Raw genomic sequence first — 25510 nt, forward strand, 5'->3', positions numbered from 1 at the left:
ATATACGCCTTGCGAAGTTCCGCGGAGGTGGGTACATATAAGAGGACAGTGCAAATTTTCCAGATCGAGCCACAGCTGATGCGGATAGGTCCATCCTACCCAAAGTTGATTGCATCATGTACAATTGGTGGAATCGACGACTCTTTTGATCTGGTAGAATGTGACTCGGAAATCCTGTTGATCCATACAAAATACAGTGCGACGTCTCCTGAATTTCTAGTATACAAATTAGCCGACCTTATTCTGGGTAAGCTTGTCCCGGTGACAAGCATAGGGGGCAATGTTCTCTTTGTTGATGTCGCCGAGGAGACAGAGTGTGAGTTCCCGAGCTATGCTTGGCAATGGCATTACAGGTGACGCCGTTGTCTATCTTGTGCCCTCGTATGGCCGTCCTCAACAGTACCAGATCGGTAGTGGTACATGGTCGGATGTAGCAGGGGATGTCTCAGATGGTGGGACTGTGTCGAGGACTTATAGCCTCGTTGACCATATGTACAACTGTTGCGATTGTGCCCGTTCAAGCAGATGAGTAAGATTTATTCTTCATCGCTGATTAGGTTTTTGCTACTGTACTTGCTGAACTAATTGATTTCCTACGTATGCAGAGGTGAAACGTAGAAGTGATATTTATAGAAGTGATGAGATGGCCACATGGGGTAAGGCTTGATCTGCAATGCTTTTACTGGTTCTCCCAATGTATGCATGTATCTCTGGCTTGGTACAGAGCTTAACGAACTAGAGTACTTCTCCAAAGTGTGATGCGTGTAGATATGCGTGATGCGTCTGGAAGTCTTTTCCTGTTATGTCTGACCACGTGTGTCATTTTGGCAGGTGTAAATTATCGTTTTCATCCTGTACGCGAGAAAGCAGAGGAGCTTGGATCAATGACAGACTTTCTTGGCTTTATTTCTGTACCTTGTGGCTGGTGTGATTAGTTTATCTTGGCTTGTAATATTTATCCTTGTAGTAGCTAGCTATTGCTTCACTTATTTTATAAAACATCATATAATCATGCAATCAATTTTCTCCCGTTTTGGGCTTTTGGCAATTGATATATACTCCTTGAGTACAAATTAGTTTTATTGGTAAAAAAATCAAAATAATATCATTGAAGTTTTCATTATTTTTTTACAACCATGTAAATTCATGGGTATAATATTTTTGAAAATGTTAACGCCCACACGTGTGGGCGTCTGACAACTCGCCCACACGCATGGATCACCGTCTACTAACTTCTGCACGAATCTTGGCACGAATTAGCTGATTTTGTATGTCACGTAGGACAACTCGCGTGTGTGGTGTGAGAGAGGTCGTCCACACATCCGTTTTACCACACGGAGGGGCCGGTGTGGGCATTTAGCAGTTCGCCCACACACCAGTTTTCAGTCACACACAAGGGCTGGTGTGTGGGCGTTTGCCATCTCGCCCACACGCCTGCCTCCTCTTCCACACCCAAGTTGCCAGTTGCCATGCGTTTTGCAGTGTACATGGCAACTGCCCTAGTGTGATTGCAAGCAGATGGCAACTCTCTCTTTTTTTTACCCGAACATATCAGTTGACCTATGTTTTGCATGGTACATAGCAAACTGCCCTAGCGTGCACGTAAGCAGACGGCAACTCTTTCTTTTTACATGGCAACTGCCCTAGCGTGCTTGTGAGCACATGGCAACTCTCTCTTTTACCCGAACATGTTTTTTTGCCATGCCTTTTTTAATAGTGCTACACGGCAACTGCCTAGTATTAGTAGGTGGCAACTCCTAAAGTTTTAAAATCATGACAACCGCAGTAGACCAGATCACACATGGCCACAGCTGTAGTTGTCCAAAAAATGGCAATCTGAAACTTTGACCTGAGATGGCAAATGCAGTTGAGCAAACATGTCAACTGTAGTTGTCCGACATGGCAACTGCACTTAAACGAACATGGACGAGGGTCCGGCCCATGGCAACTGCGGGCGCGCGGTAAAGTGTCATGTGGGGCGTGCGGGACCACGAGTACGAGGCCTGACGTACCGAGCGTGTGGGCGTTATCTATTTCGCCCACACGCACGCGTGTAAGAGGGACCGGGAGGGAAAAAAGAGGCGTGTGGGCGCTAGTTGTTTTGCCCACACACAGGCGTGTGGGCTGTTCCTCTTATACACCACACAAAATGTGTGGGCAGCCCCTCTAACGCCCGCACGTGTGGCACTTATCGGCGTCCTTATATTTTATGAAGGACGCCGATAACTGCCACACATGTGGGCGTTAAGAAATCTGCCCACACGTTCTGTGTGGTGCCTAAGAGGACCAGCCCACATGTTTGTGTGTGGGCAAAACAATTAGCGCCCACACGCCTCTTTATTTTTCCTCCTGGTCCCTCTTACACGCGTGCGTGTGGGCGAAATTGATAACGCCCACACGCGTGCGTGTGGGTGAAATTGATAACGCCCACACGCTCGGTACGTCAGGCCTCGTACCTCGTGGTCCTGCACGCCCCACGTGACACGCGCACCCCGCAGTTGCCATGGGTCGGACCCTCGTCCATGTTCGTTTAAGTGCAGTTGCCATGTCGCTGAACTACGGTTGCCATGTCGGACAACTACAGTTGTCATGTTTGCTCAACTGCAGTTGCCATCTCAGGTCAAAATTCCAGATTGCCATTTTTTGGACAACTACAGTTGTTGCCATGTGTGGTATGGTCTACTGCAGTTGTCATGATTTTAAAACTTTAGGAGTTGCCACCTACTAACACTAGGCAGTTGCCATGTAGCGCTACAAAAAAAGGCATGGCAAAAAACATGTTCAGGTAAAAGAGAGAGTTGCCATGTGCTCACAAGCACGCTAGGGCAGTTGCCATTTAAAAAGAAAGAGTTGTCATCTGCTTACATGCACGCTAGGACAATTTGCCATGTACCGTGCAAAACATATGGCAACTGACATGTTCGGATAAAAAAAAGAGATAGTTGCCATCTGCTTGCAATCATACTAGGGCAGTTGTTATGTACACTGCAAAACGCATGGCAACTGACGGCTTGGGTGTGGGAGAGGAGGCGGGTGTATGGACGAGATGGCAAACGCCCATACACCAGCCCTTGTGCGTGACTGAAAACTGGTGTGTGGACGAACTGCTAAACGCCCACACACACTGGCCCCTTCATGTGGTAAACGGATGTGTGGGCGACCTCTCTCACACACCACACGCGCGAGTTGTCCTACGTGGCATACAAAATCAGTTAATTCGTGCCAAGATTCGTATAGAAGTTACTGGACGGTGATGAAGGCGTGTGGACGAGTTGACGAACGCCCACGCATATGGGCGTTAACATTTTCGTTTATGAAATGATAACCTGCAAACTTCTTTGAAAATATTACTGTGTATCGTGAGCAAAAGTTAGCTAGAGAGATTCAACTACTCCTGTATCTTTTGTATATTTAGGTTATTTCAATTGATAAATTTGTGTTTGTTATCACTTCAAAATGTTCCTGAGACCCATGAATTGTCAAATATTTTTGGGAACCCTAATGGATGAATTACCCTCCAAACTATTGCTTGGTTGTCCAGGCGATTTTATACCTCTGTAGTTTTACATAAATAAATAATCAAACAAATTAATTAGCACAGATAGTGCTACATACTGAAAATCTACAAAAAAAAATCACGCGAATGCAACCTTTTTTCTACTGTACAAAAAGATGTTAAAATATATTTACTCTTGACCTTTTCATTTCCCGTGAAGAAAATAGCCAGTTTCCAAAAAAGAATTTACATATCATATTTTGTGTATCCTTATGTGCATATGTAAAATTTTCTATATTCTTGGAACTCTGAATGTTAAATAAATTTCCAAAACCGTGCAAGATTCAAGGTTAAAAGATTTCAGAAAGTCCATAGTTTAATATTGCATGATTTCATAATTTAGACTTTAAATCGGTCGAAGCACTAGTTCCTGCTTAGGGTGAAAAAGAAACGGATGTTTCAGGTGTTTGGCCGAAAGCTTCTAGGTTAGACAAGCAAATGGGTATTCTTAATCCCAACATTTAGGATATGAGACAATATCTCGCACGTTGTTGTGGAAATATTTTGCAATATATTTTTAATAAGAATTGGCTGTGTGAACATCAATATTTGAAGTAATAATATGAAAACTAGAAATGAAAATACATATGGTTTATGGAGTTCAATTATTGTATAATATGAAAATCATAATAGAAGAGAAAAAATCGCATGCATGTGTTTCATGTTGATATGGCCTTTTCTTATAAATGGTTGCATGTTGTAGTGGGTCTTTTTTCATGTATGTTGAAAGTTGATGTCATATGCTTGTATGTTGAGAGAAATAGGTGAATGGGAGCTATCTATTTAGATATAGAACATGAGTGGCATCCAACTATTTTTAGTTTTTTTCTGACAAATTCGTTGTATATTTCATACTATGATATCCGAGACAAGTATCTTCCTAAGCCTATTGTATCTCAGTCCACCTCTCATGCATGCCTAGCATATATACGTATCGTATTGTATTTGAAATCTAGCTAGGGCATATATGAACCAACCACTCCATCTACCAACGTTTGCACATCATCAGGTGAAAAACATATACCTATGGTTGATCGATGCAATTTTAGGAGTCTTGTATTGGGGATATAGTAAGACATATTAGAATATATTTTTATTATCTACAAAATAGCTGGCTAAATATCCCTGACCGAGTATGTAACCCACCCCGAGAACTAGTACAACATACAATACATGGACGGCTTGTTTCAGCTCACATTGGCAAAAGACAGCAAACCAACCATCGGTTGGATGGTTAGGCGGACAGTGGTATTCTCAGCTCATCACGGTTCAAAACCTAGTGCTCGCATTATTTATGGATTTATTTCAGGATTTTCAGCAATGTGCTTTCAGTAAGTGGAGATGTTTCATTGACTATGAAGCGTCTTTGATGACTTCGTCAATCTCAAAATGATATGTCACCTCGGTCTCTCCTAGGTGCTCGGGTAGGGTGTGCATATGTGTTCATTGAGATAAGTGTATGCGCGTAAATAAGAGTACCTATGTCTGTACTATGTTAAAAAAGAATAGAAAATAAAACGAAGAAAACTATTCCCTCTCTTTCTAAATATATGACGTTGAATGCCATGATGTTCTGGCAGTTCAATTTGAACCGTCAAAATGTTTTATATTCAGGGACGGAGGGAGTACACACTATACAGACCCGGTTGCTGTTGTGTGTTGCCGTAATTACACCATACCAAACTAGTTCTAAAATTCTTTTATAACGCACTACCTAAAGAAAGAACCTTTTGAATTCTGCAACAAGAACAAAACAAATCTTTTGTACCACCGCACTGCGTGTTGCAGTGCGAAATCCGATGACCCCTTTATGTACGCCGACGAATAAGGAACGAACACGATCACGACACGACCGTCTTCACCTGGTAGTTCCTAGCGAAGGCGCTGTACACGACGAAGTTGAGCGTGCACAGCGCCGCCATGGTCCAGAAGAAGTAGTCGAGGTGCCCCTCGTTGAGGTTGTCCGATATCCACCCAGGCCGGCCGCCGGTGGCCGTGAGCGCGTCCACCACGGCGTAGATCAGCGAGCTCGCGTAGCTGCCCAGCGCCACGGTGAGCAGCGCGAAGGACGTGCACATGCTCTTCATCGACTCCGGCGCCTCGCTGTAGAAGAACTCCAGCTGCGCGATGTAGCAGAACACCTCCCCGCCGGCCAGCACGAAGTACTGCGGCATCTGCCACCCGATGCTGATCGACTCCCCGCTCCCGGCGGCCTCCAGCCTCCTCATCTCCACCAGTGCCGCCACGGCCATCGCGAACGCCATGAGCAGCCGCCCGGCGCCCATCCGCCGCAGCTGCGACGGCTCGCCGCTCGCTGGGGACAGTCTCCTGAGCGCCGGCACGATCACCGAGCCGTAGAGCAGCACCCACGCCAGGACGCAGATCACCTCGAAGGACACCATGGACGCGGCCGGGATGGTGAAGGACATGACCCACATGTCCATGGCGCTGCCCTGCTGCACGAACGTGGTGTTGAGCTGCGCGTACGCCGCGGACAGCACGATGCTCGTCGCCCAGATCGGCAGCAGCCGCATCAGGATCTTGAGCTCCTCCACCTGCGTCACCGTGCACAGCCTCCACGAGCCCGCGGCCGCCGCCGCGGCGTCGACGTTCGTCACCTCCTCCAGGTCCGAGTCCGCGACCACGGCCGCCTTGTCGAGGAACGTGAACTCCTTGGTGTGCGCGATCCTGGGCTGGTCGATCTTGTCGCTGACCTCGTAGAGGACGGCGGCGTCGGCGGGGACGCGGAGGGTGACCTTCCTGCACGCGGCGACCAGGACCTGGCACAGGCTCTTGAACGGGCTGCCGGTCGGCATGCTGCGCTTGTACATGGGCGTGAAAAGCACGAAGCCGACGAAGGCGAGCGCGATGCAGGCCGTGGCGATGCCGAAGCCGAGGCCCCAGCTGACGTTCTGCTGGATCCACACGAGGAAGAGCCCGGACACGATCATGCCGAAGTCGACGCAGATGTAGAACCAGCTGAAGAATGCCATCTTCCGCTCCCGGTCCACGGCGTTGTCGTCGTCGAACTGCTCCGCGCCGAACGGCAGCAGCGCCGCGCGCACGCCGCCGCTGCCGAACGCCACGAGGTAGAGGCCGGAGAAGGCGACGGTGTGCGCGCCGAACATCGGGTGGCACGACGAGCCCAGCCCGCACAGCTCGGTGGTCGGCAGGAGCGCAGAGAAGGTGATGAGCATCATACCCTGGAGAGACCAAGCGCAGCAGCCAAGTTAGTTAAGCTCATGCATGGAGCATGGAGGAAGAAGCTGCCACGCCATGTCAAGGGTTATGGTTTGGGTGTGTGCTTACCAGAAGGTAGACGACGAGGGAGACGAGGATGGTGTTGTAGTTGCCCCAGAAGGTGTCGGCGAGGATGGCGCCGAGGACGGGCGTGAGGAAGCTGGTGCCGATCCAGGTGGTGACGTTGGAGGCGCTGGCGAGGCCGCTGCCGTGCAGGACACTCTCCAGGTACAGCACCAGGTTGGTGGCGACGCCGTTGAAGGCCGTGCTCTCGAGGCACTCGAACCCGAGGACCACCGCCGGCGCCCGGCTGCCGGTTTTCTTGCTCTCTATCAGCGGCACCCTGAGGCTTTCCTCGTCGATCTTTGAGCCCCGGCTCTGTAAAAAATTGTGCCGCAAGTTCGTTAGACATCTGAAATCAGGGGCACGTGGTTCGTTTATGACTGATGATCGATCGATCACGATCGGCGTGCGTACCTTTGGCAGCCGCGGCGAGCCCTGTCCTCTTTCCATGGCGTCCATTGCCGCACCGATATCAAGCTCCTGCTAAACCTCAGGATGAAGTGAATCGAACAAAATATGGCCACCGATATTAAGCTATAGCTAGCGCCTTGTGACTTTTTTGGCTCGGGTGAGAGCCTTGAAGGTGAGTTGGAAGCAAGAGGCAGAGCAACGGGGCTTATATATACGCAGGCGTGCACATTAGCCGACGACGCGAGGGAGAACGGGTCCCGGTGAGACGAAGCAGTGGGATCGCACGGCGACGAAAACGCGGCCCCGGCAAAGGATAAATGCATGAAATGGGCACATGCGTAATACTAGTCTTGTGCACGCAGAAGCACCATCGATGATCGATCGTGGTAGCAGGCGGTAGCTGTGGTCGTAGTGGTACTAGAATATGACCGGCCCGGCCCTGATGGACCTTGTGCTTTTGCCCGCTCACTGACGACGACGACACAGGAAGTTTCCCTGCTGCCGCTGTGTTTGCGTCTGCGCGACTCCAGGGATCGCCAACTTGTGAGACGGGAGGGGTTTTGCGTGCGATAATCCTAGCTTCACGAAAGCTTTTGCGTGGGGTCTGCACTTTTTTCAGGACGGGGAGCCGCCGTGGCAACTTTCCCGGGGGAATTTTACTGCGCCCAGCCCACTTGTGTATGTAAACGTGCTTGATATGCCTTGGCGCTAGCAAGGAAGGATCTGGCCCTGTTACTTTCACTCTCGGATAAGTATCCAGTTCACCGCGGATAAGGCGGGAAGATAAGTATTTGGTGATCGGCACCAGTAGAGATGAAATGCTACATGCAGACTAAGTTCAGACTTTCAGCGCGGTACAACGAGGAAGGACGCACACCATCCAGAAAGACGTCGATCGGATATGCACCAGAGGACCGTCCCTGTGATTCCATGAACCTAGCGGGCTAGCGGCTACTAACTGTTACATCAGGGTGAGACAAAAGTGCATGCCTATGTTCTGCGCTTTTTCCATGACAGCGTGGCAAGTTTTCCATCGAGCTTTACTGCGCCGCGCCCGGTCCTCCTTCACAAACGTGCCCGGTTTACCTCGGTCCAGCTTTTGTCTCGTTCGATCACTCTCAGGAGAACATTCAGTCCACTCCTTCAATGCCATTGCCATGGAGGATTGCACTCCCTCCGACAGACGGAGTAAGTATCTCTTGGCAGATGGGTTGGTTACGGTCCAAGATTATGTAAAATGCCGGATTTACCAGTTCAACATTTTTTGTTACGTAGATGAGTTCAGAATTATAGTATGGTCAAACAAAGACGCACCCACCAAACATAAAAGAAAAGTGCACTCACCTAGCCGCTACTTCCAGCTACATCAGCTGCTAAAGGATAGCGGTCAAAGCCCACTGCATTTCGTTCTTTCCCCGGCATTTACCATCTGTAAGAAACTATCCTGATTGCCGAGTCAGACGCCTTAGTTTACCACTGGAGTTCGCACTTTGCCTTTGCTTTGACATGTTCGTGCACTGTAACATCGAGAGCGCATCAAACTTACCGTGCGCCTGCATGAACTGTTGTTTCGTCCAGAGACGGCAACCCGCGACGTTGATATGCTTTTGCTTGGTCTTTGGGATTTGGGGTCGTAATCGACGCGATCCATGTCATGTTTTCCAGCAATAATATATCAGCACACGTCCTTACATTAGTAGACTACTACTCCATTAGTGTACAAAACGTAGAGCAGTTCTTTCCGTGGATTGTTACGCCACTCTTGGCTGGATTTTTATCTGATCCTCTGATATGCATAATATACTACGGGTAGCTACGTACCTTCCTTCAACAACGTCCCTTCCTTCGTATATGCATTTCGTGAACGAAATAATTTATCTCCCAACAGAAGAATTACGCAATAATGCGTTTTTATCACGTGTAGTGTTCTTCCTCTTGCTAACTAAGAATATGGGATCAAACATAACTAACGTGTTCACTATTCCTTAGGCAACCCAAAACATATATTGGATCGGTCGATTTCCTCAACAATGCGCCGCGGAGCTCTGAGGCTGAGATGAGAATGGCGTGGCCGGCTGTGGCGCCCACGGTGAGGCCGAGTGTGGACCTCGCCAAAGATGGGGACAATGCGGCTGGCCGTGGCGTCATCAGTAGAGGCGAGGACGGGGGGGGGGGAGAGGGGGAGTGGGGAGCTCCTTTTTAGTTGGTGCGGGTGGGTGGGGTGGGGTGGGGTGGGGGGGAGTGGGGAGTTCCTTTTTAGTTGGTGCGGGTGAATGGGGGGTGAGGGCCTTTTGTTTTCACCTGTTTGTAGGTGGCGATCTCGTCAGAGGCAGAAATGGTGCGGCAAGCAACAACGGACTGCGATGTCGTTACCATCAGAGGAAGAAGATAAACATTGGATGAGAAGAAAACGGTTGGAGGAATAAAAAGAATACCTAACTGCTCATTTTTTTATCCAACGGCTAGGAGTCACTCATTTCAAAAATCAATTGACTGATATTTTTTCGGTTAACTGACTGATAAGTGGTCCCCATAAACAAATGTTCATCTGAATTCGGCTTTTAGTAAAGTACTGGAGATTACATTCATAATGGAGTAAGTTGAGCGCAAATTCCCTTTCGAGGACAACAGTAGTGTTGGTCAACAATATTTGGACCAATACTTTGGCATTTAGCAAGGTAAAAATAGTGGGAAGTGTTGTCTCCAAAGTTCAAAAGGTGGGTAGAATATGCTTTCATCTGCAAGTTTGCTCTTATCATGTTTTTTATACACATGTTTGGTAAAGTGCTTCTTTAATATACTTCAATTACCAATGTCACCTAGCCCATCATACTGCATGGGAACGAACAACACATGTTTGTGATGCTTTTTACTATCGAACAAAAAATATAACCCACAAAGCGTGATGCCAGGTTTAACATATCTGAAAAGGCGAATGTGTTAGGTGTTGACTCACACAAGATGAGTAATTTCCCTATCGGACATAAATGCATCTTCAGACGCATGCATCAAAAGCCCTCCCCATTTGTCCAGGAATAACAGTCATTTTTGCATTTGCATGGATCATTGTGTGGACATTTAACATAGATTGCATGTACACACATACAACATTGTTTCACATAAAAATCATAGCACCTAATTCACATAAACATGGACCTAGGATAGCACATTGGTCTCGCATATAAATCATACAACATTGTTCATTGACAAACCAACCTAGGACATTCATTATAAACATACAATGGTAGTTTACCAGCGTCCAAAGTGAAGGTGGATGTTGTGCCTTGGATTGCAGCGGATTGTTGTTTAGCAAGGGGTTAGGGGGCTAGGCGGCTTAGTGTTTGGATGCCTCGATCCCCTCCTCGAGTTCCTTCGCGTTTCTTCCAGTGGTGGCAATGGGCATCCGTCTTCTTGTAGTCAAGGACCGCTAGAGGATACTGTAGATGACTTGCTCCTCATCGGAGGAGGACACTGCGGCGTGCAAGATCAAAGCACAACACGAGCTAGATGTGTTGAGCAAGCCGGACGCGCCAACGAAGTTGGTTTTGCCGCACGAGCTCACCCCCTATCGCGATGGTGGGGATATTGCACGCGGTCAATCGCGTCCCTTGGCGTCGGGAATATTGCTAGGTGGAGGGCAAGCTCCTCATCGTCCTTCGCCTCGAGAAGCTCCCAACTCATGCTTTCCAACCCCTCCGTCAAAGGCGAAACACTGTGCTGATTGGATCAGCAGCTGGGACATCACTCGACTACTTGATCAACCGCCGAAGAAGTCTGAGTGCATGAGGAAGGAAGGCGTGTCGGACTAGTACACGTCAAATAGCCAAGTTGTCCGTGATCGTGCCCGCCTCTCGGCCCGGCGCTGCTCCTCCGGGGTGCACCCCATGACAGTGGCAGAGGGTGGGTTGGACGGTGCTACGGTTGGGGGCGGAAGGTGGGTTGTATGGCGCTAGGGTTTGGTGAAAAGGCAGAGCAAGCGCGGATAGAATGGAGCATGGGCTGGGGATAAGAAGTTTTTAGGTGGAGCCCATGTGTTCAGTTTGGGTGACATAAGCGCAGCAGAGATCTTCCTTCATTTAAGAAGAAGCCACCGTAAAGAAGAGGAAACACAGCGTTTAAGGGACACCGACTCCCATTATTTTCTCCAGGCATGCTTTGGCTAAATCGACGGAGGCCTAGCTTATTATGTTTCGGGCGTTTAGCTAGCTTAGATAATAAAGAAATCTATCTCTAAAGCGAGATATTGCGAACAGTTTATCCCTTAGATTTTTTTCTTTGTGTCTCGACATATTCGGACTGTGCAGACAAACATACGGGGAGGAAAAAATGGGCTATGCATATGAGATGTCCTATATAAGGGCATATCCAATGGCAACCCGTAAATTTTCTCCCGCATCCATCCGTGAACAGGGGGATCAGTCCGCGGACACGGATGCGGGAGGCCGCCGTCCAACCGTAGTTGCATACATTTTGACTACAACTCGAACCAACCGGACGAAATTCGATCAAAAGGGCGGATTTCATATAAACACGTCCCAATTTCATATAAACATAACGAATTTCATTACATTTACATCAAAGCGGTGCTAGTCCAGCTCTGAAGTTATAATTAATACCTAATCTAAATGGTCGCCAGCGCCCGTTCCTCGTGTCCGGCTAATTAGCCCCGAGAACTAAAGCTTCATGGTCTCCAATTCCACCTCGGCGCTCTCCAATTCCGCCTCTGTAACCTCCGCCTCCGGTGGCCCGGGAAGTGAAGTTGTCCGCCTCCACATCGCCGCCAAGCAACTAATCGGCCCACGATACTGAGCCCACCAAGCTTGACGTCGACAGGAGGGGAAGAGCAGTGGCCTTCCTGGGACACAAGCGGCGGCGACCTACCGTGCACTACTCATCCTTGCTGTCGGTGGAGCCCACGGACGTGCCGGCTTCGTGGTCATCGAGGCGGGGCGCGGACTGGCGATGTCTTCCTCCTCGCCGTCATTCTGGCCGAACACCGCGTCGCCCACATCGTCGCTCTCCTTGTAGGCGGGTGCCACCTCTGGCGATACCGCCAGCGGGCGAGGCGGATCTCGCGGTAGGACTCGAGCAGCACCTCTTGCTCCGCCAGGTCCGCATCCGGGGCGACAGCCCTGCTGGTGGAGAGTTCCTCCTCCGCCTACACGTGCTCTTGCAGGAGGCAGTTGTTATAGGCGGCGGCCTGCGCCTCCTGGAACTGCTCCTCCCACACCATGTTCATGTAATGGGCACGGGCCTCGCCGATGGTCATGGTGCAATGTACCGGCAAGGGTGGTGTGGAGGAGGAGGAGGGTGGCTCTGGTTTGTCGTCGGCAACGTCCTCCATTAGGACCTCGCCGTCCTCCGGTTGCCTGCCGGCCAGCTAGCCTGCAACAATGGCGGCAATCTTCTTCTTATTCGACCTCAGCCCGTCCCAAAGAGCTTTGTCGGGGATGAATCCACGGTAGGAGTGGTGCGGAGAGGGATCATAGGTGCATGACTGAGGCTATGGTCGGGGGAACGGTTTATATAGCAACGGTAGGCAGTAGAGGGACGGACGTGTGGCGCTGGAAGAGACGTCTTGGCAACCATGTGCCATCAATGTGGGCGATAGACGGACGGACGGGCGGCAGTCATGTCGTTTGAACGCGCAGAAGTCACCTGCGACGCTCTCTCAGTTGGCACGCCGCTTCAATGCTGGCGCCAATGAAAGGTCACGTCCGCTCTGGCCAGGCATGAATGCAGACGCTGATGCTCTGAAGCGGCGCTGACCGAAAACGCGTGGGAGGGGGAGGTTTTTTTTGGGAGGCAGGGCGGTCAGAAGAGGGCGTGAGACCGGTCCGGACTCTCGCAAAACCCCCATGGTTGTCTCCGATTTGTGAGAAACATAGTATCCAAACCGCGTCACGGACCTATACAGACCCGCGTTGGATGGCTTTAGCTGTCCGAACAACACGGTTCAGACACATGTCGGAGGTTTGGGGGCGTTGGAGATACTCACGTAAAGAGACGACAACTTCGGTCTTGTTCAGTTGTTCTACGGGAGATGATGAAAGAAGCATCATGAGCGCATGAAAATCCGAAGCATCCTTGAATATGTTTGCACGTAGACCAGAGGCGACAGCGTTGTTACATGGTTGTTGAGAGGTTCAACGTACCCATAACAAGAGAGAATGTTTCAGCAGGACTGACGAAGATACCATCTGTTACTTGACTGAATAAACATGAGAGTGAATTCCGGTTTTTACCCCTTATTTTGAAAATTTTGACAGCATTTACCTCATCTAACGTGAATTCATCCATTTTACCCTATTTAGCGAAATTGTTGCCACAATTTACCCTGTTTAATTTTTTTGTGTGTGTTATCATCAGCGGATCCCAATTATCTGGTCCAGCTAGCACGTCAGATTGACGGTTTTCTCCTTGCTGAACGTGTCCTTGTAGCTTCTCCCGACCAGTCCGGCCTGATATGAGCTCACCAGATCAGGTCGCTCATGTCCAATGCACAACGCTCGAGTTGGGCCACACCATGTTGGCCTTCATTATTCACTGCACACATCACTCGTATTAATTCCTTCCAATCACACACACAATCCTGCCCCAAACTACTGCCTCCTTTGCTAGGATGGGGCAGGATGACGTAGCCGACGAACGGCAGGCAATGGGTGGCAGCCGGTATATGACATGTCTTCTCCACTCCCATATGCATGACCGCATTCCCAGTTTCTCACCCTTGGTAGTTAGGTTTGAAGAAGTATTCTGATAAGATGACTGAACTTGATTAGCATGACATGTTACCATTGAATAAATTACAGGAGAAATTGTTAATGATATAATCTGAAATCATGTATGTTTTTCTTCAGTATTATCATATATAACTTTAAGTATGGATGATTCTGTGGATCAGATTAAAGTGATGTAAATATATGCATGACTTTGTGGATCAGATTAAAGTGGTGTAAATATACTGATATAATATGAAATCATGTATTTTCGAGCAAGCCTGGCGGGAGCGTGCAGCGGAAGCTTGGACGGGCGATGCATCAATTGGGGGTGAGCAACACAAGCGAGAAGCGACTCGAGGCGAGTGGCTGACTCGAGCGCTGTGTGTTGGACACGACATGAGCGGCCTTCATCGGGCCGGGCCAGTCAGGAGAAGCTGCGCGGCCCAGTTCAGCGGTGAGAAAAATAGCCAAAAAAAACTACTGATGTGGCATGCCAGCTGGACCAGACAATTGTGACACACAAATCAGAACGCTCACAAAATTTTAAACGGGGTAAATTATGGCAACAGTTTTGCTAAATGAGGTAAAACGGATGAAAACTCGCTAAATGGAGTAATTAGTGTCAAAAATGTCAAAATAGGGGGTAAAAGCCGGAATTCACTCTAAACATAACGACGGCTTCCCATCCCCGGTCCCTGTTCCATGCATGAGCAAACTACGTACAGAAGATGAAAATATATTCACCTACTTACTAGTTCGACATATTTTTATGCAACGTGATGACCAATTGGGTCTCGTTCTACGGAAAGAAAATCTGTTCAAAAGCCTCAACCGACACATGAACCTTTGTCTTGCTGAAGATGGCCGCATTCAGACTCAACTACACCACAAACCGAAACCTACCCCGAACTTATAGCCCGATGACGTTGACCGAGAAGATCTGAAGTTATTTTTAGATAATAAAGAAGATCTTGTGTTTGAATAACGTACAGGTTGCGAAACAAAAGAGGCAAAGGGGTCTGGCCTCAGGTACAGCTATTGTGGACAATTCCATGTGGCCCGGCTGCTCGCTGGCGTACTACGTGGAGACTGAAGAAAACCTACAACAGCTTCTTGTCGACCAAGCTAAAAAGTTTATCCTACGTGGAGACTGAAGACAACCTACAACAACCTCTATGCAGATGGTCTTTGCATACGCGGAGCGTGTGGAAGAGCATGTTCTTGATAGCCCATAAATATAGAGGATCGCGTCTTTGATAGTATTCGCGACAATCCCAACACATCATAGATTCAAGAATTGTCGGGTCAGCAGTTTCGGATACAACCAAGGCCAAGGAGACCAAGAAAACACCACTACTATCTCTGCAGAGCGCAGCTGCAACTCCTCGATCACCAGCTCTAGAAAAAAAAGACCATTGGCATGGATCTTCACCAAACCTGCACCAGGTTATTCCATGCTTGCCTTGAATTGGAACCAGTCCATGTGGGTGCACCACCGGCTTTCACTGATCGTTGTAAGGCTTCCATCTCAGTAATGAAGCTAGTCACAAAGGAATGAGTAGCATGGGGGCTCTGTAGCACACGCCTTCATGGATAGCATTTTGTCTAACTCTCCATATTGACCATAGTGTGACAACCAGCTCTATAAGCTGCTTGTGTGGTAAGATCTCTATCATAGCTAGAATCCAGCCTTTAGCATTTGGCTTCCTCATGGTCTGAATACGATCAACCACCTCTCCATCAGCTAATGCCCAGACGCACCTTGACATTGAGCACTCCAGGAGGGATTGCCGCTATGAATCCTGTGCACCGCATAGTTGACACTTGTCATCGTCTGCCATGTTTCCATGGTGGCGGACATCCTCTGTTGGGATAGAACAACTGGCCAGTCTCCAAAGGAAATTTTAGATTTTGCCAAGAACTTGAACGGACCATAGCGAAGTCCACGCCTTCACGTCTTCTTCGTAATTTGACCTTCCTGCATTGTTTGAGCCAGTCCCCTCTCCTTCTCTTCGTATCTACCAACATACGGTACGCCGACCTGACTGTGAAACTGCCATTTTTCTCATAATTCCAAGCCCAAGAATCCTCCATGTTCCTAGTACACAATGGAATACACCTGAATTGTATTACATTCGGTGCAAAAAATAACTTATTGTAACAGGTCATCTATCCACTTAGCGCTAGTGTGATATTTTAGTTCATTGATTGTAGTTGGGGGATTATTTGATAGACATGTTATCGGTCTCATCATCACCATGTTGGACAACCAGTTGTGCTCCCAAATCAACATGGAACGCCCATTCCCGATCCTCCCGATAAGACCTTGGCAAAGGGCATCCCTGCCATCTATAATTGCGTGCCACACCTGCGATGGCTTGGTCCCCAGTTTTGCCGATAGGATAGTCTCATTGGGGAAATAGATAGCTTTGAGGATTTAAGCACTTAACGATTGTAGATTCTGTAGTAGGCGACATGACTGTTTGGCAAGAAGAGCCAAGTTGAATAGCTCGAATCTCGAAACCCTAGACCTCCCATAAATTTGCCTGTAGAGGGAAAATAGGTGAGGCGGCACCTGAAGGACGGTGTAAATGGGCCAGCGCATTCACACAACCTCACTTGAGTTGAGTTTTTCTTTCTTTTTTTATTTAGCTTTCCTATTTTATTTTTCTCGGAAAAACAATTGTTGGATCTCGTTTATGGAGCTAAAAATATAAAAAATTATATTAAAATAAATAAAACATATATATTTTTATAAAATGTTCAATGCTTATATAAGAAAATATGTCATTCAGAAAAAATAGTTCGCCGTTTATGAAAAATGTTCACTGTATATTTAAAAAAATACCATATAGTATAAAAATGTTCAACATATATTAAAAATAGTTCACCATATAGAAAAAATGTTCACGATATATTAAACAAACGTTCATTGTATATTTTAAAAATGTTCAGTGCATATTCGAAGAATGTTCACCTGTATATTAGAACATGTTTATAGTATAGAAAATTATATAAAGAAAAAAACAGAGAAGAAAAACCAAGAATAAAATCCCAAATAAAAATAAAATAAATCCCGAAGGGAAAAAGGGAATGTTGAAAACATAATAGGGAAACGAAAAAACATCACAACAGAAAACAAACCGAAATCACTAATTAAGGAGTACTCGTTGAAAAGAACACTCCACTTTCTCATGTTGCGACAAGTGGCGTACATGCAGCGCGCCACTTGTCGCAACCTGGGAGTTTTCCCTTTTTTCGTAGATTCGTTTATTCAAAACGTTTTATTTTTTAAACCGTGCGTCCAAATCTTGAACTGTTTTCATCATTGGATTCCTCGCGTCGAGATCTTCAAAACTAGATCACATGTTGATAGGTTTTGATGAACTTTTTTAATGAAAAAAACCGGGTGAAAAAATCGAACCGGGAGCACGGTTTTTTCCCTTTTCGAAAGAGGCACGCCCGTGCCTCTCGTGAAATCACATCCGTGCCTCTTTGTGGAAGCAAAACCGTGACTCTCGTGGAAGGAAAAAACAGAAAACACGTTTTTTTCGTTTCTGAGAGGCACGACCGTGACTCTTGCGAAAGCACAGCCGTGCCTCTCGTGAAAGCAAAACCGTGACTCTCGCGAAAAAACAGAAAACACGTATTTTTTTCCCTTTCTAAGAGGCACGGCCGTGACTCTCACGAAAGCACAACCGTGCCTCTCGCAGAAGTAAAACCGTGACTCTCACGAAAGAAAAAAAACAGAAAACACATTTTGTTTTTCCCTTTCCGAGAGGCACGGCCGTGACTCTCGCGAAAGCACAACCGTGCCTCTCGCGGAAGCAAAACCGTGACTCTCGCGAAAGAAAAAAAAGAAAACACCTTTTGTTTTTCCCTTTCCGAGAGGCAAGGCCGTGACTCTCGCAATAACACAACCGTGCCTCTTGCGGAAGCAAAACCATGACTCTCGCGAAAGAAAAAAAACCCAGAAAACACGTTTTTTTCGTTTCCGAAAGGCACGGCCGTGACTCTCACTAGAGCACAACCGTGCCTCTTTGCGAAAAAAACCGTGACTTTCGTGAAAGGAAAAAAAAGAAAACGTGTTTTTTTCATGTAAAATTTTTTTTTATCGAAAAGCTAAGGAAGACCGGGAGAAAACCAAAACGTCGAAAAAAGCAGGAAAAAAACCGTTTAAAAAGCCGAAAACGCGTGCAGAAAAATAAAAAAACAAAATCCGAAGGGAACGTCCAGAGCGCGACACGTGGCGAATGGCTGAGAGCGCGTCAAGTGGCGCTGATCGTTACGAGGCTCCCGAAGGAGGGCTCGTTAACTAGTTGCTCCCCAAACCGAAATCACTCACTAGGCCGGCCCAACTTGATTCCCACGCAGGCGTCATCTCGCCTATTTTCCGCTTGCAGGCGGCAAATAAGGACTTAAGCGCCGGCTGGCGCATCAGTGCTGGTGAGCCAGGTTAGCGAGCAGTGGCCCAAGCTAGCGCTCGCTCGCTCGCTCGAAGTTGGAGGAAAGGATTTCAGGTTAAAAAAAAGAACCTTTTTTATCCAGTTTTCTATAAATTAATACTTTTATAGTTTGAAAATGTGTCCCTATATTTTAAAATTTTCAATGAATTACGAAAAATGTTCGGATTTTTCTAAAAAAATATACTGAATTTATAAAACAGTATTTACAAACTTTAAAAATGTTGTAGAATTTTAATACAATTTTAAAATTGCTAGTTTGGAAAAATTCACGATTTTTTTTAAATCGCAACTCTTTGACTAGTGATCGAATAATACAAATTTGGCAAATCCTCAGTCTGAAGTTAGAGCAAGCCTGGTAGAGTTTTACCGTAGGTATGACATGAAGATTACCTCAAGATAAATATGACCTAGAAGCTAATTGCATCGATTCGATGCCCAGGTGCATCTGCACCTGAGCGTGAACATTAAGTTCATTTGAAAATTGCAAAAAAAATGACTTTTTTGGTGTGAAATACTCTAATGCATGATGTGCTTTCAAAAGATCATGTTGTTTGGGCATTCGAGGAGGCCGTGGTGAAAAAGATAAAAAAATCATGTGCCTACAGAAAAATCATTTCTGCACGTCGGGGATGCCACGATGGCCTTCCGGGGACCCAACTGGCGGTGGCCTCCCGAGTTCTACTTCTCAATAATGGTGGCAGGCGCTGACGTACTGGCCGCCACCTCGTTGATCTCCACGAAGCTGGCTTCTTTTTTCGCCGGCAGTGCGAGGTACCGCGAACATTGACAGCAGATGGCACGGTCGCAAACACGGGATGAGTGGTACGACACGGCGCCGTCCACGGCAACCATGGTGCCATGCCGTTATGCTCCCCCGCGTGCCGGCCTGGAGAAACTCGCCACTCCTTGGCAAGCTGCTGAACCAACCGCCGGCTTGGAGCGGCCACGTCCGCGACCTGGCCTGCAGTGGCCTGGTAGAGAGTTGCCTGGCTCGTATCTAGTAGGCTCGGAAGGCCACCCAGTTGACTGGTATGCTGGAAAACTCCCTGCTCGCTGGATGCCATCACTAGTAGAAAAACGACTTTTAGTACCGGTTCGTAAGGACAACCGGTACTAAAGGGTGGACATTAAAGGTCCCCCTTTAGTCCCGGTTCAGCACGAACCGGGACCAAAGGCCCACCACGTGGCACGAGGCGCGCCGTGGTCTTGGGAACCTTTAGTCCCGGTTGGTGGATTTTTCTGGGCCGGCGCGGTCTGCATACGACTAGAAACTCAACCTCTAGTTGGGCCAGGATGCAGGCCCGTACGGCCCAGTAAGCCCCACAGGGCAGGAGACTTGCAATAGGCCCACAAAGGCCTGCTTAGAGAGGAGCTCGACACGGTAGCCGCGGCGGGGTTTATAAACCGGTGCGAGCTCCTCTCAACTAGTGAGGTGGGACTAAACATTATGCACTGCGGGTGACAGCGCACCACCTTTAATACCGGTTGATGGCTTCAACCGGTACTAAAGGGGGGGGGGGGGGGGGGTCTTTAGTACCGGTTGGAGTCACCAACCCGTACTAAAGGCCACCACCTTTAGTACCGGTTGGAGCCACCAACCCGTACTAAAGGGGGGGGGTCTTTAGTACCGGTTGGAGCCACCAACCTGTACTAAAGGCCACCACCTCTTTAGTACCGGTTTGTGTCACGAACCGGTACTAAAGGTTCGCCATGAACCGGTACTAATGAGCGCCGCCCGCCTAGCCGTTAGAACCGGCACTATTGGTCACATTAGTGCCGGCTCAAATACAAACCGGGACTAATGAGCTGAATATTTGACCCTTTTTCTACTAGTGCATGGGGAGTACGGAAAAAATGATGCAAGGAGATTTGGGGGGGTGTGTGCGTTTTTTGCGTGATGTCCAGCATTATTTAAATAGCGGGCGTACGTAAGGAGCTAGCTTGCATTGTGTTTAATGTCGGCGGACTTGCGAACGGACGTTTGACCGAAATAGATTTCTCGGCACACGGGCGAGTTTAATGGAGGCAGGCGGGAACTCTGTAGCCGTTTGAATGTGGCGAGGAGACTTGTTCAGTCTGGCGGGCGGCACTCTCTCGGCCGATGCGCCGCTTCAAAGCTGACAATGAAAGGTCACTTCTGCTCTGGGCCGGTGTCAATGCGGAATGGCCATTGTACAACGACATTAATGCGGGTAGCCGGCGTTCGAAGGGAAACCACGCGGGCGAGCGAGGAAGGTTTTCGATGGGCAAGGGTTGCCACTTGTTAGATGCGGATGTGGCAACGGTTCGGACGCCCACAGAACACTCCCATATTATCTTCGATTTACCGGAAAAAGCACATCCAAGACGATCTGCGAACCGATACAAGATCATGTTAAATGACAAAACCCGTCTGAAGCTGTTCAAATAGCCAAATGGTTGCGGGTGGTACCGAGCCACCGCCTCCACCGTTTCGTCAGTGCTCCAACCGTTTCCACCGCACCCGCGTTTCCGCAATGCGCCTGCGCCGCCGCGACATGTCACGTCGTTGCGGGCTTTGTCTCGCCTCCACCCTCGTCACCACAACTGTCCGCGGCTCCGTCTCAGCCCGTCGCCACTGTGGCAGAAGCTAAATGGGCTGGGTCGTCGCCGCGGGATGGTGCACGTAAGCATGAGCGGTATATTCCGGCAAACAAAGAACAATGAGCGCTACTAGTATATGGGATTCAGTTGAACATGACCTATAAAGTGCAATATGATGTCTAATCCACAACTAATGGCACTCTAATCATAATCAGTATAAACCCTAATTCCAGGCTCACTCATTCCCCCCCACAGTTTGTGCAGTTTACACAAAGAAGAGGAGGAATCCAATCATCTAACCCTCTTGGACGTGTAGTTCTTGGCAAGGGCAACAAAGACGGCAAAGTTGAGCAAAGTGATGGCGACAACGAGCACGAAGTAGTAATCCAGGTGCCCGTCATCCAGTTCCGGTGGAAACCATCCCGTCCTGCCCCCAGCCGAGGTGACGGTCGCCACCAGCGTCACCAGCTGCGAATTGATCAGATTCCCGAGCGAGATGGACAGGAAGTAGAACGCCGTCGACGCGCCCCTCATCGTCTCCGGCGATTGGTCGTAGAAGAACTGCATCTGCCCCACGGAGAGCGACGCGTCCGAGACCGCCATCACGACGTACTGCGGCAGCAGCCACGCTATGCCCATTTGGGCCGCCTCCTGGCCCCCGGCCATCCGCAGCCTGCGCGCCTCGGTGCACGCGGCCACGGCCACCGCCCCGGCCGCCGTCGCGTGCCCGAGCCCCATGAGCTGCAGCGGCGTGAACGCCACGGATGGCGCGACGGCCCTGTTGTAGAGCGTGACGTAGGCGGCGACGAGCACCGTCTCGATGGACGTCAGCGACGCGGCCGGGACGGACGCGGCGCCGCCCGCGATGTGGGAGTCCGTCTTGGTGCCCTGCTGCACGAACGTCGTCTGCGCCTGCGTGTTGGCGACGAAGTAGATGGCCGAGGTGAGCCATATCGGGATCAGCCGCAGCAGAGTCTTGAGCTCCTCCACCTGGGTCACCGTGCACAGCCTCCATGCCCGGTTCAGGTCGCCGTCTTCCAAGTCCTCGGCCGTGACAATGGCAGCCTTGTCCAGGCACCTGACGGACGGACACTAGCAGAGCATTTAGTCTGAAACTCTGATTAAAATCAAGATTTTCATGCCTCATAGGATCTACCTGAACTGTTCGGTGTGGTGCAATCGTTCGTGCAGGGGATGCAGCAACGGGTTCTTGACACCATCCTCCTCGTACAGTTCTGTGGCGTCCTCAGGCACCGTCAGGTTTACCTTGCGAGAGAACGCCACCAGCACTTGGAGCACGCCTTTCATCGGGCTGCCCGCCGGAGGCACCATCCGGTACATGGGCGCCGTCGCCGCGAGGCAGACGACGGCGACCGCGACGAACGACGCGCAGATTCCGTACCCGAGCCCCCAGCTCACCTTGTCCTCGACCCAAACCAGTAACGTCCCCGCGGTCAGCATGGCCACGTTGGCCACCGCGTAGTACCAGCTGAAGTAGGACGCCTTCGCCTCCCGTCCCGACGTGTTCTTGTCATCGTCGTCGTCGAACTGCTCCGCGGCAAACGAGATGAAGACGGCCTTGGACGCGCCGATCCCGATGCCGCACAGGTATATGCCCGAAAAGAAGACTAGGTCTTGGCTAAGCGTCGCCGGTGCGCAGTACACGCCCGGGGAGCACGGCGGTGGCCTCAGAGACGGCAGCGTAGCTGACATGGTGACCATGGCCATTCCCTGTTGATTTCTAGTTGTTCGTCAGAGAAGCAGAGTGCCAACCGGCGGTAATGCAGAGGGTCGATCACTTACGACGACAGAAATGCAGAGGCCGATCAAAACCGTCTTGCATTTTCCCCAGTAGGAGTCGGCGACGGCGGCGCCGAGAAGGGGCATGAGGTAGCTGACCCCAGCCCAGGAATTCACGGCCGTCACATTGGATGCGCTGTCTCCATGGAGAACATCCTGAAGATACACTATCAAGTTCAGGTAGACCCCGTAGAAAGCACTGACCTCCAGGAACTGCAGGCCTGGCGCACATCAACATGAATTTTGTTAGCTGATTCAGGTCGGTCTTCAATATCAGTACTCATAATCAGACCGAAATAATTCCAACGATTAATGGCCTGGAATTAATTCAACCTTTGGAACTACTGCATATATAGAACTGACGGCTTATGCTAATTCACTTGTCTAGAAACTCACACAAGATGACTCTGAGCGCCTTATCAGAGCAGGGACCGGCGGCCTTGTGCACCTCATGCTCCCGAGCTTCCGAACCAGACGCCTGGGCCTGGCATAGCAATTGAAAGCTCAGAATTCACACGCGTTTGCATGTTTTAGCAGAAGTTACTGGTATCCCCCTTTTACTGCCTTTGTGCGCACAGGAATCGTTGAGCGTGGTAGGCCACACCGACGGCGCAGGCTGGCTCGAGGTTGCAGCTGCAGGGAGGCACCGGGCGCGGCGGCTCCGACGCCCCTGAATCGGGCCTCCCGCAATAGGGCGCAAGCCTCCTGACCTCGATCCGATCGATACGGCAGCTAACTAGTACGTACTATAGTTACAAGCTTCTACGTACCACGTCGTCCGCTAAGATCGGCGTCCTTAAGCTCCCACGGCGATCGGCGTCCATGCCGCCGGCGTTCTTCCTCCCGGCAGGAACGGGACGCCGTGGATTTGAGGGGGAGGTAGCGTGGGGGATAACTGTCCAAAAATAATCTAAAATCTGGAGATCATTGCTTTCAGCGACCGGTGCAGCCATTGCTTTCACTACTGTGCTGGGGGACGGTATCTTCAGATTTTCTTTTTGAATTTTTTCCTTCTTCGATGGAGTGCGTCTTGGAGGTGACGTTTAGACTTAAAAAAAATGTATAAACCGTAGACATGCACCACTTGTATTTATAAGATAGTGACAATACAGCCAAGAAACGCAACGCACACAAGCAACAGAAAGCAAAGATGATACAAGTGCTTGTACCATTGCATACCGCCCTATCCGCAACTACCAAGCACCCATCGCCGTTGTCGGAGAAGGAGAGCATCAGAAATTGGTTCACATCTTTTTTTCCTTTTTTGCGGAAAAGTTGGTCCACGTCTTAACCCTGAAGAAACCCCTAGTCAGAAGGCGTTAACGAGTCGCGATAGACACCGACCAGGAAAGACTCGATCTAACGCGATGAGCTCTGTGAGCCTCTTCAATGGCGACTTATCATTTTACCTAGTGTTGCCGCAAAAATGTATGCTTTGATTTTTATTAGCTTCTCTCTGACATGGCATCTATAACCTTAAGCCGTTTGATTTCGAGGAATTCGAGCTTCTCTACATGGGCCGCGAAGCAAAGTAAGTAGCGCATCTCTGCGCAAGGCAAGCTCTAAGGGTGAGTGTTAGTCAATGCTTTGATGTAATACCTGGTTTCCTGATAGCATCTTTGCTATCGGATTGTAATTCGAACATTTCATCATAAAGGCCGAATTATAAAAAGCAGCTTCGCATCGGACAGCTCAGATGATGCCTACGGCAACATCGAGCGAGAACATCTTTACTGTTTGGGAGTACAACTACAGTGCGACAGTCAAATTGGTAAATGGGTCGCAGGGTTATAGGTGAATGGAGACAGGACAATGCTGACAACTACTAGTAGCAAAGCTGCAAAGGAGAGGGGCTAATCTCACTATTACACCGGACATGCCGGATTGCGAGGAAGGGCTGAAACAACGCCGGACTGACTCGCCGCACTAGCAGTCTCTGAGACGCATGCATGCAGGAAAATTCAAACCCCAGGTCGACATACATTAGGGTGAAGGAAATATGCCCTAGAGGCAATAATAAAGTTGTTATTTTATATTTTTTTATTCATGATAAATGTTTATTATTCATGCTAGAATTGTATTGACCAGAAAGCTTAATACATGTGTGAATACATAGACAAACACTATGTTCCTAGTGAGCCTCTACTTGACTAGCTCGTAGATCAAAAATGGTTCAGGTTTTCTAACCATGGACATGAGTTGTCATTTGATAACGGGATCACATCATTAGGATAATGATGTGATGGACAAGACCCATTCGTTAGCTTAGCATAATGATCGTTCAACTTTACTACTATTGCTTTCTTCATGTCAAATACATATCCCTTCGACTATGAGATTATGCAACTCTCGAATACCGGAGGAATGCCTTGTGTGCTATCAAACATCACAACGTAACTGAGTGATCATAAAGTTTCTCTACAGGTATCTCCGAAGGTGTTTGTTGAGTTGGCATAGATCGAGATTAGGATTTGTCACTCTGAATATCGGAGAGGTATCTCTGGGCCCTCTCGGTAATACACATCATAAGCTTGCAAGCAAACGACTAAGGAGTTGGTCACCAGGTGATGTATTACGGAACGAGTAAAGAGACTTGCCGGTAACGAGATTGAACTAGGTATGCAAATACCGACGATGGAATCTCGGGCAAGTAACATACCAATAGACAAAGGGAATAACATATGTTGTCA

The 25510-nt window shown here is 48.9% G+C and overlaps 2 protein-coding genes across 3 annotated transcripts; both read right to left on the minus strand.

Annotated features, from left to right (window-relative positions):
* Nucleotides 1-5125: 5125 nt before the first annotated feature.
* On the minus strand, nt 5126-7564 carry LOC125539620 (protein NRT1/ PTR FAMILY 8.3-like). Its single transcript, XM_048703115.1, has 3 exons — nt 7274-7564; nt 6866-7174; nt 5126-6759 (listed from the first exon to the last, which is right to left on the minus strand). Exons 1-3 carry the CDS (start codon nt 7316-7318, stop codon nt 5398-5400), a joined length of 1716 nt encoding a protein of 571 aa, XP_048559072.1. The 5' UTR covers nt 7319-7564; the 3' UTR covers nt 5126-5397.
* Nucleotides 7565-21120: 13556 nt separating this feature from the next.
* Nucleotides 21121-23788, minus strand: LOC125539621 (protein NRT1/ PTR FAMILY 8.5-like). Of its 2 annotated transcripts, none has more exons than XM_048703116.1 (5): nt 23591-23788; nt 23217-23304; nt 22824-23041; nt 22177-22751; nt 21121-22098 (listed from the first exon to the last, which is right to left on the minus strand). In XM_048703116.1, the coding sequence occupies exons 1-5, from the start codon at nt 23771-23773 to the stop codon at nt 21312-21314; spliced, it is 1851 nt and encodes a 616-aa protein (XP_048559073.1). In that variant the 5' UTR covers nt 23774-23788; the 3' UTR covers nt 21121-21311. The 2 variants fall into 2 exon arrangements, with proteins under 2 accessions (XP_048559073.1, XP_048559074.1); XM_048703117.1 differs by having other exon boundaries at nt 22824-23033; nt 23591-23731.
* Nucleotides 23789-25510: the final 1722 nt, after the last annotated feature.

This window comes from Triticum urartu, chromosome 2, assembly GCF_003073215.2.
Source record: "Triticum urartu cultivar G1812 chromosome 2, Tu2.1, whole genome shotgun sequence".
Lineage (NCBI taxonomy): Eukaryota > Viridiplantae > Streptophyta > Magnoliopsida > Poales > Poaceae > Triticum > Triticum urartu.